Source organism: Zonotrichia albicollis, chromosome 1 (genome assembly GCF_047830755.1).
Source record: "Zonotrichia albicollis isolate bZonAlb1 chromosome 1, bZonAlb1.hap1, whole genome shotgun sequence".
Classification (NCBI taxonomy): Eukaryota; Metazoa; Chordata; class Aves; order Passeriformes; family Passerellidae; genus Zonotrichia; species Zonotrichia albicollis.
In genome coordinates, this window is record NC_133819.1 from 39,823,806 (window position 1) to 39,839,360 (window position 15,555).

Here is a 15,555-nt window from a genome sequence, read left to right on the forward strand (position 1 = left end):
CTTTAAGAGTTACATCACTAGAATATGGTTCAGGCATGTCTGTGGTGTCTTCATTACATGGTGACTTTGAATACTCTTACAGGAAAGGAATCATGAATATCAGTGTCTTTGCTTAATGGTCACAAGATATAAAAGTGCAGACATTCCTCCAAATAGTTGAAGCATAAATGAAATTATGAGGTAAGAGAAAAACTTTTAAACAAGATCCAGCTGCACAGCAGGACTGTGTTTTGAGACTTACTATTCTCTTGAAAAGGCTGAGCAATTCGGAAAAGAATCTATTGCATGCTGCCTCTATATTGTGAGGAAGGTTAGGAGTACATAAAGCCTTAGACCAGGGTTTTCTAATAGCAGGTTTTACAGAGAATTGTCCTTCAATGTATTTAGGACACTGTCCTGGTTGTGATGAAAATGAGCACAATTAAAGGAAACAAAAAATATTGTCCAAAAGAACATTCCCGGACAAAAAGTAAATTTTTCAACTTTCACCCAACTGACACACTGGCTCTACTGGACTACTATGCATTAAGACATATCACATATTTTCCTGCTATTTGGTTTTACCGATAGAAGTGAAGATATAGTTACACTATAAACCAAATGAAAGAAAAAACCCTTTAATATGACTAAGCTAAGGTAAAGTTGGGCACTTTGTAATTTTAAACTAAGCAAAAAAGTGCAACTAATAAACTGTTACCATCCCATCATTCTTCACAGCTTTTTGACTCAGTATGTCCCTATCCTCTGTCAATCTTCATAATTTGAAATTATAATTACTTCAGGAAAAGAAATATGCATCTGTCACTGCTGCCTCTATGCTTCTGAAATGTGCAGAATCTTGTTCCTGTAGGATTAATCATTTCAAGTACCAGGAGCAACTGTTCCAGAATCTACACACCCTGAACTTGGCAATCTTGTTAAAGGAGTTGGTCATGTAGAAATACATTGTCTATATGTTCTGTACTAAGAAGAATAATTCTTTTTTTAAAGCATAATTGAAAAACACTGAGTATGCAAAGTTATTAAAAATATATGACAATATGGGACTATAAAAAAGGCTTCCCCCTATTACGGACAAATCCATACCAGTGTCTGTGCTACTGAACAGCTCAGCATATCACACCTTTTTGCAAAATATCACCCTAGTTTCAAATTAGAATGATCACGTTTTCTCTGAGAATGATGTGATGACAGAACGATTAGACAAATCCTTTTACAATCCTCATCAATATACCTGAAACTAAAACTCTCATCTTCATTTTAGAAATTTCCAATTCAGCTCGATCAAAGTTGGCCACGTTTTCCCCTGTAATGCTGTCATGCTTGACAAAACCATGGCTGATAATTCAAACTCTGTTACCCACTTATTATTAATGAATGGAACATTTCTCAAGCAATACCCAATTATCCTGAATTTATATTTTTTTAAGTTATCTTTTCTTTACCCCTGAGAAGTAGAAACATTTTCCAGCATTAATTACAACTGATCTATAACACTGACTTCAACATGAAGTAGAAACTACAGCTGATCTAAGAATGTAATACTGCAGTTATTTTCCTGAAAAAGCAATAAAGCAATCCTGAAGTATCTATATAATAATTAGACTCTCTGCCAGGAGAAAAATGGATGACTTCCAGAAATGCTGATTAAAGTTCCTGGGACTGATAAGAACTGAGCGAATCTTTCCACTTAAAATATTTAATTAAAACTATGGCAGTATGGCACGGAACATTCAAATATTAGGAAAAGCTGTTATTTTGTTAAAGTCAAAATCTTAACAAAGAAAAATTAGCTACAAGGAAATCATTACCACTAATGCTTTGGGTGTGGTGAGTTACAAACTAAAGAAAGGCTTCAAATTTCTGTGCACAGTGCTGAACTAGCCCACAAAGAATTGCATTCCTGTGAGATACACAATGTGTTATTCTTCAGTGTGAACATAGAATACAACTTTGTCCCTGGAAGCTGCTTTTTCTCAGGGCTTCATTTTATGCAGCCCCTTCCCACAGTTATTCAAGGCTTCCCTGTATCCTGCAACCTTCTCCTGTTACTCTCTTAGCACAAGAATGGGGCCACAAAAAAGTGCTTTCTAAAATTATTATTTTTAAAGAAAATTTTGACAATAATCTTGGGGCTGGCTAGCCACAGGTCCTCCAGCCTTCAGAATATCCAGTTACAATTAGCAAATCATTTTAATGGATTTTAAGTAGAATTACCACATCATTATTTGCCCTGCACTAATGGCTTCTGTAATAAGAGCTCATCCGAGCTCTTTAGTATCTGGGTCAAAATATGAAACAAAACCTAGCTACCAAATAGGATTACAAACAAATAATGTTATTCTAGGTTTTTTGGAGCCTGGGACATTTGCAGCAATAATATTTTCTAATCTTCAGACAACTACATTCCCTTTACCTTTTAAAAGTACATCTAAATCATCCCCATATTTTATTAATGGAAACCTTAAATTTTGCTTGACTCTAACACCCATCTCTTTTTTCTCTAGTATAAAATGCACTTTGATTTCACTAATGAGAATCCCACTGCATTTAATAGGTAGGTCATGGTAGCTCACAATCTTGCAAACTCATAGTGGTTAGTGCTACTGTTTTTTGAGTTGATTTTTTTTTTAATTTTCAAATTGGAAATATAATCCCAAAAAACTGTTACTGCACACAACACAGCTGGTGTTTTCCAATTTGATTACCATAAATAACTATAAGCAGAATTAATGCTGTGTTTTGCCACATAATTCTGTCCTAATTAAATCTGCACATTCCTTCAGTTCCATTCAGTCAATTCTTCCAGACAGCTAAAGCTTGCCTATTTCAACTTTCTTCTTCACACTCTTCCATCTGTTTCGTATCAATATTAGTCATCTTACGTTTAAATTGAAAACCATCTTCCTTCTCAAGAAGATCAATAATATTCCAGTTTTCATAATTGCTACTGCAAAATATGGGGACAAGCTACACAAAGTCCTGGTGGTACTAAATGTATGAAACTGGACATGGCTGTCACAGAGGCACAGTGATTTTCTTCACTTAGGTAACAGCAGATTGTGAACTTGTGACAAATCATGAAATAGTCTCATATATTGGACTAAACAACTGCTTCACTGTTAGAAAGTTTTGTACATTTCATTCTTGAAGAATCTTACCAACAGCACACTCTTCCAAATTACTTGAACTGGAGCTGCTTGAATTGTCCACTATGTCTATCTGATTGTCATTCAGAGAAAATACCTGCACATACAAATGAAAACTAAGAAAATTTAGCAAAGAAAAGTTAGCAAAGGCTTCATGAGTGAGATAAGGACCGGGAGAAATATTTCAAGGGCAAATCAGGCGCAACTTCCATAGCAAAATTAAGTTTATTACTAACAGGATCAGAGGAGGATAATGAGAGGTAAAATAAGTCCTTAAAACACAATTCCCTCCCCAGCCTCTCCCTCCTTCCCACTAACAGTGCAAGGAGACAAGGCATAGGGGCTTTGGTCAGTTCATCACTGGGATTTTCTTCTGCTGCTCTGTGAGAGGAGTCCTTCCCCTGTGAGGTCATGGGGTCCCTCCGACTGGAGACAGCTCTCCATGAACTTCTCCATTGTGGGGCCACTCTCATGAGCAGCAGCCTTCTGCACCTGCTGCAAACATGAGTCCGTCCCACGGGCACACAGTCCTCCCAAAACTGCTGCAGCATGGGTCTCTCTTCACGGGGTGCAGTTCTCCAAGGACAGGCTGCTCCAGCCTGGAAGCCAGGGCCCTCCCTCTCCATCAGGTCTTCCACTGGATCACAGCCTCCTCCAGGCATCCACCCACTCCTCCACGGGCTGTGGGTGGATCTCTGCATCCCCTGTGGATCCCCATGGGCTGCAGAGGCACAGCTGCTTCACCATGGTTTTCGCCAGGGCCTGCAGAGGAATTTTGCCTCTGGCACCTGGAGCATTCCTCCCCTCCCCTCCTTCTCCACTGACCTGGGTGTCCCCATGTTGTTTCCCTCACATGTTCTCACCTCCTCCTCTTCTCTGACTAGAAACAAAACCTGTAACTTTATTTTGATTTCCTTTTTAAATATGTCATCACAGAGAAGTTACCAGCCTCTCTCACTGGCCCAGCTTTGGCCAGCATCATGTCCATCTTCACAGCCATCAGGATTTGCTCTTCTAAACATGGTGGAAGCTTCCAGCAGCTTCCCACAGAATCCATCTTTGTGACCCCCCCGCTACCTAAAGCTAGGCTGTGCCAAAGCAATACAGATGTGACGCTAGAGAGACATAAAGGTTGAAATGACCAAATGCTGCTAGCATTATCAAAGCAGATCTAAGAAAACCAAAACACTGAATACAAATTATTTGCTTGTAACATTTAAGTGCTGCATCTTGTTTGTTATTTGATGCATAGAAAATTCTGCCCCTGCTGCTGTCGATGTTTATCATTTTTCTGTAATGAATAGAAATCCCCAGTCCCTGCTACTGCTTCTATTTTAATGCAACATATTTTGAAGGAAGACTTTTTATGATCTCCTATTGTTCCAAATCTTCACATACTATTTCTGTTATTTCTGTTGTGTGTAAATAAATTCATATTTTTTATCCCATCCTGTCAAAGTAAAGCACAATAAAGGTGGACAGGAGATGAATTATATATTTATATCAGATTAAACAAATTACTATATTTAATATTAAAGTCATTTCAGATGATAACACATTCCTAAAACTTATATTCTTACCGACTCTGCATAAGACAATTTGTCTTGTATCTAGGACAACAGTCATTCAAAGTTTTTCCCATGAAGTATTTTGCCTTTATTAGGACACAGAGGAGTGAATGCACTAGAAAATTACTCCTCAGAAACTTCACTGTATCCCTGAGCATTACTACATATACTGCATATACTACACTGTCTACATAATGATCTGCTTCAACTACCTCCCCATCCTTTATTCTAGTCCCAAATCTATAACAAGCCAAGAGATGGCTTGTTAAGGTTTTCTCTTTAAATTCAGGCTGAAAAAGGTCATTTTATACTTCAGTACTGGGCTGAGGTTATGTCCAAGATGCCACAATAGACTACAGTGTAGCACAGCATGAAAACCACTAACGATGACTCTGAAGCTGACTTTAAGAGAGCACTCCAGCCCTGGCACACATGAACACACTTCTTGTGCCCTGAACAGTCAGTGCACAGTTACTGAAGAGAAACAGTCCACCTGCTCCACATCAAAGGAATCAAAGCAAAGACAGAGAAGGGTCAAACTGCATGGACATTCCAAACTCAAATCTCCTTTCAACATTTTCAGTATTGAATCTCATACTCAAAAGATTCATTGTTAACAATAACTTGTACATCAGGCGGAGTTGAGGGGGGGGAAAAAAGATCAAAAAGACATCTCATACCAACTGGTGCCAGATCCCACTGTCCCTTAAGAAAGGAAACCTGTTTGAGATGTCTGAATGGAATTCCATAGACCTCAGCCTGAAAATAATGGACAGACTTACTAGAGAAACTCTTAAAATATCAGTGGAACACATCCTAAAGTGTTAAAGCAGTTATGCAAACTGTAAAACTATAACCTGTCCAGAAAAAAAATCTGGCCCATTGACAAAGCACTTGAACACAGAAAACTATAGTATTTCATTACTAATCTGAGAATAATAAATAAATTTGCTGTGATATATTTTACTCCACCTAGAAAATAGCTAATAATTTTTAAAAGGGATATTATGTACTGTTTTTTCTCTTCTGAGTAAGACACTGACTGATTTAGAAGAACAAAAGTACCCTGGCTAGAAGAGGATGGAAGGCAAATTCAATGTCACTTTTGCTCACTATAGCAGAGGAACGAAAATGGCCTACATAAGGATATAAGGTTATAAATAACATAATTTTTTTGTAAGTTCATGGAGAAAAGTGTACTCCAACACATTGAAACAATCACTTCCATATGCCTTGAAGTCTCAGAGAGGCTTCTTTCAGATAAGGAGAAAGACAGATGCTTACCTGTCTATGAAACTGGAATATTCAAAATATCCCAAACATTGAAAAAGGAATTCAGTTAATACTTATTCATTTGAACTGTGCTCATACCTACATTTGGTTCTAGAGTCCAGTATTTTACAAATTTCTCTGGAGGCTCCATCAGTTGATACAGTGTATTTTCACATTTTCCTTATAAACTAGTGCCTCAGTTTCCCAAGTCATCAGATTAATTGGTGAAACAAATTCTGCCTTCTTGTATAAAGAGCACAGCTGAAAAGGAAAGCTAAGGAGAAAGTCGCCCACAAAAAAAGTGTTCAAATTATGAACCAATTAACATTTTTTTTTCCAGCATTTATCTACCATTATTACTGAGCAAAAGCATCTCTGGAAATTTGTGTCCCAGCCATGAGGAAAACTTCTGTATTCATTCAGATCCTGCATATTTGTCCTATCTCTTCACTGGTAACTATCAACACTAAAATTGAGATATACTTTGTTTTTGGAAAAGTGAAACCTGAATTGCTGCTTTTGACTTCCAACAAGAATCTAAAAGCTATTAGGAAAAGAAAGGAAAATGTAGGTTGAAATAAATTAAAGATACTGATCTTTTATTTAGCTCTGTTTTGTTATACTACTGTCCAGAATAATTAACTTTTCTGTCTTCATGAAATATAGAGCTCTCTAGTGGCATTTGCAAAGAGCATTTAATTAATCTTCTTCACTAGAGACATTTACAATTACAGCATTATGCTAGTCAATTGAATTTCTATTAAAAAAAAAAAAAACAAAACAAGAACAAACTACAACCTATTTCCACTGGCAAACTACCAATAAAAAAAGTAATATATAACATGAAATTGACAGGGGAAAAACCAGGCTAAACCAATATATCTTTTTCAGTAAGATGGTAACAGCTCCTGTGCATTAAGAACAAGAAGTAGATGTTACATATGTGGGTTTTAGCAAGGTTTTTGACAATGTTTTTCATAAGGTCCTAGAATAAAGCTGGAAAGTGTGAGCTAGACAAAATCACGACCAGTTGGCTGAATAATTGACCATAAAACTGTACTCAACCTGGTAACTTCTTTGAGTGTTTGCTAAACTGAAAATGGGTAGTGAGCACAATTTATCAGGCTCCTTTTTGACCTTGTTCCAAAAGTACTGAATGTTGCCACTGAATTACAGTGACAATCTGCATAATGGATAGGCAGAGTGCCTATTAGAAGTGCCTGGACTGTGATTCCATTCATATTGTGTATCACATTGCAGCACATACATCACACACAGAGCTGTGCCAATCAAAGTGACAGCTAGCGTCAAAGGAAGTTTGAGAAACTGGACAAACTAAAAGAACTGATGTAGTTTAAGTAGGGAAACTGCAAAGTTCTGAGAGCAAGAAGAAACAACCATACAGCTGCACAGACTAGAGAAGGACTGGTGACAGAAGCTCTGCAGTAAAAGACATGGGAGTTCACTGGATCAGAAACTGATTATACTACAATACCATACTGTTCTGAAAAGGTAGACATCATACTGGGATTTATAAAAAGAGACTAATTCTGAAAATTTTGTATTCTTTCAACTTTGTACCAAGGAGATTCTCAGTTGAAGTAATTAGGTCCAATTTTGATCACTACACTTAAAATCATGTCAATCTTACTTCTTAAGTCATGCTCTATAGACTTCTGATCATTCTCATTTCTTTCCTTCTCTTTCTCCACTTTTTTTATTATTCAGCTCAAATAAAATTTAAAAAAAAAGAAAAAAAAACCTGGGGGGCATACAACATAAGAGAAAAACCATATATAACTTTTACATACTTCCAGTGTTGGCAGGAAATTTCCTGTAATTAAGTGTTAAACTATTGCATCTCTCTGGGATCCTGCAGACAGAAATATGGGTTCATATTTCATTGTGTAACAGGTTTGAATGCACACAGCAAACAGCTTTTGGGGATATTCTGGACTCAGTGCTATTAGGGTCCTTATATGACACTTAAGATTGGGTCTGAAAATTCCAGTGCCATATACATCCCAGAGGTGCACAGGCACAAGTCAATCTAAAGTCTCCTGGAAACCAGACATACATGAAGTCTAAACCCTTTCAAGCAAAGGCCAAAATTTTCTGCAAGCAACAGACTAAATGCAGATGTTATCTTCATATGAAAAATAAAAACTTAATCAGACATATCACTGTTGACTGTAAGTATTTGCATTTCTGCTGTTTCCAAACTGTTTCTATAACATGACATTTTTAAGACTGACTGGTCAAATACCTGTCAGGAGTGACAGGTAACTCTAAGGCTTGGAAGTGGACAAGATAATCTTTGACAACTCTTCCTCCCTTACATTTTGCAATTCTATTAAAAAGCTTTGATGCACTAACAAATTAAACATTCAGCAACTCTTAAAAAATTATACCTTCAAAACAGTTCTTGTACTGTCGCTTTATTCTCCAAAGTTAAATAGTATAAATTTTAAAAGTTTCCTTTCTTTTAATCACACCAACATTTTTAAAATTTAGGCATAAGCTCCTTAATTAGCAGAACAGAATGGTTACAATGGAGTGAAAGGTGGAAGAATTAGAAAACAATTTGCGGAAGTCTTCATGACATTCCTGAGTCCTCGCTCATTTCCAAAGGTTTATGTATGCAGCAGTGCATGGTCATGATCATCCACATTTTTATTTTATAAAAATTTAACAAGTTTTAGTGATAATTTTAACAAAAATATTTTAATCTTCTCTATTGACCATATTTCTGAAAAATTAATAACCTGTTGCATGTCAAGTGTTTTAAACTCAATTATACTCATTGCTTTAACAAACACCAAAACAACTGCTGCACACACACACGCTTTTAAGAAAGAACTCTTTTATGCACTGAATGGCACAAAATCTATTTCTAAACACAAAGGAAATTAAAATGAACATTAATCCAATCTTTATGTCTTTTTCTGAGTTAACAAAAAAACTTGATTAATTCAAATCGAATTGCTAATTAAGCACTACTTTGTAATGCATGTGGTGATGCTTAGAAACTGACACAATTATTAGCACAACAATTGCCAGCAGAGCAGAACTGAATTTAGACATGGAGAAAAATGACTGGGTGAAAAAACAGTTAAATTATGTTGTGTTTCTTGGTCCTTCATATAGCTATGATCCTCAAAAATACAAAATAAAATCAACTCATAATCATCTAGATGTGGAGTATGAAGGTTTATGTCAGAGATAAAGGTCAGGAAACTGCATCAGCTATTTCAGGTTCGGTCAGGTTCTTTAGTTTAAATTTAGTCATTTACTAAATGTAGTTTGAAATGTAGTTTCATATAGTTTGAAAACAGCTACACTGTTTCATTTACTATTTTCAGCCAACAAAGAGTTGAAGAGCCTCTGCAGGAGAGATAGTCAGACTTCCTAGCATGGGCAGTAGCCAAGCTGCCTGCAGGAGGAATAATCAGAGTATGTTTTCTGTCAGCACCAACCTAGTCCAGTAGCATAGCACCTTGATACCTACAGACCTAGCCTGGGAGGGCCAGTGCTGACCTGCAGCTAAAAATCCTATCTAGATGGAAGATGCCTCATTGTGGTCTATATAGCAGATTGCTGGGTTAGGCAAAGAGCAGTCCAAGTGTGAAAACAGGAAAATGCAGAGAGCAGCCTTGCTAATTGGCATTCTCATGCATTTGAACACTAGGACAAAGCACTCAGCTAAGGGCAACCTAAATGAACCCGCTCAAACCAAGCACAGTTAATGAATTCTGACTCCCTATTAGCCCCAACTAACATGGAACGGGGAGACACTTCATAGATCAGACTACACTCAGAAAAATATATTGGACCTATTTTTCCCATTATCTAAGTATCATCATCCCCCATTACTCAGAGCAACTGGGAACTCGCTCTGAATACACGGATTTGCATATATGAATTTAAAATGAAATGGGTATTCTAGCAACATTATTGATACAAAAATTAAAATAAGCTTAAATTCCCCAAGAATACAGAAAAGCATAGAGAAAGAACGTGACAGAATATACGTGCCTTATGCACAGATCAGAACTACAGAAACCAAGAAAAGGAAGTTGTTCTGACCATCCAGGTAGTCTACCATGTCTGCCCATTTTTAATATATTCTCAGAGTAGCAGAAGGTATAAAAGGTTCATATTTCTAGCTGATGGACTCCAATTATAAAACTTACACTTTCCTCTACCACATTCAAAGGACAGGACTGAACAGAATATTCATCATTCTATATTGTTTTAGGTATATGTATATTTTACATTTAAAAATGTGGCAATGAGAGAAAAGTTGAAAACCTGTTAGGATATATACAGTAAATGAAACAATAATGGATGATGCCCATGTAATGAAATGCATGTTTCCAAAGTAATAGAAATTACTTATTTTCACTGTTTTCTAAACAGACAAAATCCATTTTTCAAATCTTTATACTTCAAAAGGCAATCAAATCATTGTTTGGCTATACACTTATCTCTTCAAAAGAAAATATTAGAAAGACAATTCATTAGTTAGATCAACTACTGTTTTGAGACTTATCCTTGCCTTGGAACACAGAAAATTCAAATTTGCTACTGGTCTGTTTGGTGACCTTACACAAACTACCTTTTTCCTTTCCACCTCTTCCTGCCCAGAGCATGAAAATATAATATTGATCAACTTGAAATTAAAGTTGCAACATGAATTATTAATGTTAATGAGAAAGAATTATTGCCATTATTCTTACTTGTTTGCGTCTTCTGTACCATGTGTTATGTCAGCAACCTTAACCTTTCAGAACTGAACACACAAACTCTATCAAACACCTGTCACCCCTATATCTGTTTCTGCTCTAACATAAACAGTTTCTGTGGAAAACTAGGAAATATAAGAATTTGTGTAGGGAGCTGATGACGATTCTTTTTACTGGCATTATTTTCAAGCATGGATTTTATGCTTTCCTTACCACACAAGGTAACTAACTGACTTACCTGCTTTTCAACTGCCTATTTTCCAGCTACCAAACTGTAGTTTTAAACTACTTATAAAACAAATTCCATTCTGGCTCCAAAATATCTCTGTTCTTCAGTTCCATATATAAGGACAGAGAGTACAGTCCTAATTTCAGAAACATTCACAATATAACAAAACTGGGATGAAAAAGGACGCCAAAAGTACATTACAGTAGAGAAAGCATATAAGCTAGCTGGCTTCAACAAAACATTGAACTACATGGCAGAAACACCAAATTCTCTGACACCATGGAAAAATGACAAATTACTTGGGTGTGGACTTGCTGGGGCCTTGACTAAGATAAATTAGGCTGTCTACATCTCACAGAGCTTTTATTTCAGGAGCAGCTGCTTGAAATTCTTCCAAGCACTTTTAGTCAGAACATTGTTTTTTGGGTTTTTTTTTCAAAAGGCAAACTTTTCAGGAATAATTATTCTCTTTATTAGAAACCCTTCAACTTTATAAAGTTTTCCTAAATACCAGGAAGAAAGAAACAACATGGCTCCTTCTGTTTCTAAGCCCTGTAACATGCCTCTGAAATTTGAAAGATCCTAGCCTGATTTATTCTTATTTATAACAATTTGCAACATTAGGTCTCATTACTAAGCCATATTCCCCTCCATTTCTTCAGTGTTCTGGGTCTTTGTCAGAATCTCTTGTTCTTTTAATATGCATAAAAAAATATCAATTGGAACTAGGACTTCAGAGTTTCCTCCTTGAGAAAACTAGCCATTATTGCCTAAAACACACAGGCAGTTTTGTAGATAGGTGTATTTTCCAAGTATTTATACAAAACACAAGTATTCTAACTTCTATGTAAAACTATCCATTCTACCATATCTCACAAATATCCAGAGAGGGCATTCTTTACTCAAAGACACAATAACTGCATCAAAATCCCAAATCTAGCATCTTTACATCTATAGCACATTTTTTTGCAAATTTCATCACAGTTATGCATGAGAATGACTATATCAAGATACAAAAGATAATGACATACAACAAGCTTCCAAATCTGTAGGTTAAGAAAAATTAAATGAAAAACACATGGAAAAGTTGCTTACAGTATCTTAACTTACAAATCCTACTCTGTATCTTCCTTTCAAACCAATATCTCTTACATTTTAAAAGGCAATGGTTTGTTACAGTTTGCTGGCAGGTTTTGGCATTCTTTTTTATTGAAAAAAATAGTGTAATATAAATAATGATCTTAGACTGATAGGTCAAAAAACTCCTGAAAAAAATATTAACCATTGATACAAGTTACTTATTTTTGGAAGGTGAAAACTAGAATGTTTGGTACCAAGTGTTCTAGAAAACCATTTTCCTACACAGAGGTTCTTTGTACAAGCTACTGAGCCCTGACAAAAGGAATCTAAGAGATGTAATATTTGAACAGATAAGAGTGGCTGTGTAAATTATACTGGAATTTTTATAACAATTTTCAAAGAGCAATTTTGCTACACAAAGATATTGTCCTTGTATTTTTTAAATTGATTCTCTGAGATTATATATGGTAGGTAAACTACAGATGTTTTCCATGAAGGATGCTTAAAACACAGCCTGAAGCAAATGGAGGAACTGTAAGTATTTCTGCAGAACTGTATGAGAGAGTTAGAAAACATGAACAAATACATTATCAGCATCATTAGTCTGTATTTTGCAATCTGTAATTAAAAATTTTATTCTTGTAGGTTCCATTTTCTAGGTGCCATCGTTTATGAATCATACACAAGATTATCAACTTGTTCCACCCTAATCAAGCGTATATTCTCCTATTCACAAACCACTCACAAATGTGCCATAATAATTAAATGTTATCAGATATTATCAAAACTTGGAGGTAAGAACCTCCATAACAATGCCATTTTCCAACACAGAATGACATTGGGTTTTAAGATACTGTCATTTTTCCTGCATAAGAATGTCCAAAAAAAATTTAATGAATACCTTGTTAAAAATAAATTAAAGAGCCTGCATGGAAAAATGTTACAGAAGGATGTGTCTTCTAACTTTGATTCATTTTCTGCTTTGCTGCACCTTATTTTCTCAGATATGGCAAATAACAATAATAAAAAATAAAGCTAATACATGTACTTACTTGTGATAAAATGGGAAGTTGATGGTGGTAAGTTACTGCATTTCAATTGGCCTCCATGAAGTACCACCGGGTTTGTCTCCTCTCCCAATCCAGTTTCTTCTCCAGCATGAGATGAAAGGTGGATAAAAATTCCAGATATTTCATCATCACATGAGGCACAAGTGAGGTGATTTCTAACATGTCTGGACGTGCCTCTGCATCAGGAGTCAAGCAGCCACAGGAAGAACATTCTCCATTTACTTGTTTCTTTTCCACCAATGAATTCCTGCCCTGGTATTTATGGAGTAATGCCAGCCAGCACTGCTCCCTCATTCTGCCTGGGACAGTCTGAGGCTGGGCAGCTTTGGTGCTGCCACAGCAGAGCACAGCCTCCAGCATCAGCATCAATTATCCTTGACACTGACCCAACAGAACTGCTGCTGGGAACTGTGGCTGTGCACTCCCAGATACACTCAGGAGTGCCTGGGGCCTTCTCCTGGGATGGGGGAGATGGAGTCAGCCTTGAGGTCAGTACTGTTTAATGTCTTTATTAATGACCTAGATCATGGGAGAGAGTGCATTTTCCAGCAGTTTGTGAACAATGAATTGTAGGGATACATGGGCAGCTGTCAGAGGGACCTGGGCCACCTGTTCTCAGATTTAATTGCTACCTGCACAATGGGGAGGCCTGGCCAGATCCTTCTCAGGGATGCACAGTGTTAGAGCAAGAGGCAAGAGACATAAGTTAAACCACAGGGAAGTCTGGATATATCCAAAACTTGTTATTATTATTATTATTATTATTATTATTATTATTATTATTATTATTATTATTATTATTATTATTACTTTTAATCACAAAGGCAGACAAACACTACAGAGGGGCCCAGAGAAGCTGTGGAATCTCCATCCTTCAATACAAAACTGACATAGACAAAACCCTGAGCAGTGAGCAACCAGATCTAATTCTATCTGCATTGAGCAGGATGGACTACACTCTTCCAGGGGTCCCTTCCAATCTAAAATACTTTAACAGATCTATGTTAAAGGTACCCCCAGTAATGGTAATAATATATTATTAGGTCTATTTTTAAATCCCCAAAATAATTTTCTGCAGTGTATGCAGTGTAGGACAGGAAAGCTGCTGGGGACAGTCGTGCATATACTAAAAAGTCTCTTAAATCTGTTAACTCCAATTAATCTGGTCATGTACGATGATTTCCTTGCATAGGACCATTAATCTGCTAACACAAACATATAACCCAACACTCTTCTTCAAAGAATATGTCATAGAATGACTTATGATTTCTAAAGCAGTTCTTTCTAAGTAAAATACAATTGACGTGCACAGTAGCACTTTTGAAAATGTTTTACAGTGCTTGAACTTCCTGATTTTAATATTTTTGTTTAAATTTTCTTAAATGTGTTGATTAATTTCACTAATTTTCATAATTTAAAAAATATTTTCACTTTAAATTTTTTATTTCTTTGAAAGAGGTGCAAGTTTTCATCCTTAAAAAATACTTGGGGTTGGGGTTTCCTTTTGATTTTTTATTTTAATTCACTGAAACTGGGCAAAAGTTCCAAGACCAAAGGGAGCTAGAAGAGATTTTTAATAAGTCCTGCATCTATTTCCATGCATAATAATTCCTGTAATTATTTACAGGAAAAAATTATTTATGACTAAAAAATATTTATGACTAAACATCAAGTAGGTTGATGTTCAACTCTGAAGGAATTTGTTGGCTATGATTCCAGAACAGAATCCATATACTTTGGAATTTGATGGCTATGATTCCAGAATAGAATCCACAGCCATACATTCTTTAGTAGCTTAAAGCAATAAAACTATTTTAATTGCCTGTTTTAATAACAATACTAAAGAATAGTAATGAAAACACTAAATGAAAATTTACAGTTGCAACAAGAAGCTTTCGATATTTCTTCAAATCATTATCAAGAAATTATTTTTTTACTTCCAACATTCATCTTTGAAATGTGTTCTGTTTTAGTCATTTGAAAATAATATCTTTTCTGTTAATGTTTTCTCATCTATATAACTAAAATCTCATTATTACTGCTTTTCTTTAATGTTTTTATTCTTTCTAAATAGCTCACAAAGCATAAGCAAAAACCTAAACATTACAAATTATTTAAGACTTAACCCATAGTAAGAGATATTATTAATAACAATAGCCCCCCAAAAATTAACAATAACAAAAAAAAAAAACACTTAATGCCTCCCACTGTTAGTAAAATATGTAGAAAAATTCTTGTGTAAAGATTTTAATATTTTCATTAAAATTCACTTCAGAATCTCTTCAACTTAAATGTTAGTTCTATTAGCTCCTGTACTCTCCATTGTTGTCCTTTATCCACAAGGTCTTTGAGTAACAGAAACCTTTCTGTACACTAAAACATACTGTAAAAACCTTAGTTTATAACCTTACACAAAAGTTCTTTGTAATGTGCTTTTTAGAG

General features: G+C 35.7%; 1 protein-coding gene across 1 annotated transcript in view; it reads right to left on the bottom strand.

Annotated features, from left to right (window-relative positions):
• The window catches only part of NEK10 (NIMA related kinase 10), an 84,697-nt gene that overhangs the window by 16,001 nt on the left and 53,141 nt on the right, over positions 1-15,555 (bottom strand). Inside the window, 2 exon segments of the mRNA XM_074536924.1 lie at positions 3,162-3,246; positions 13,096-13,308. Of these exon segments, the coding sequence (XP_074393025.1) occupies positions 3,162-3,246; positions 13,096-13,308 (298 nt within the window).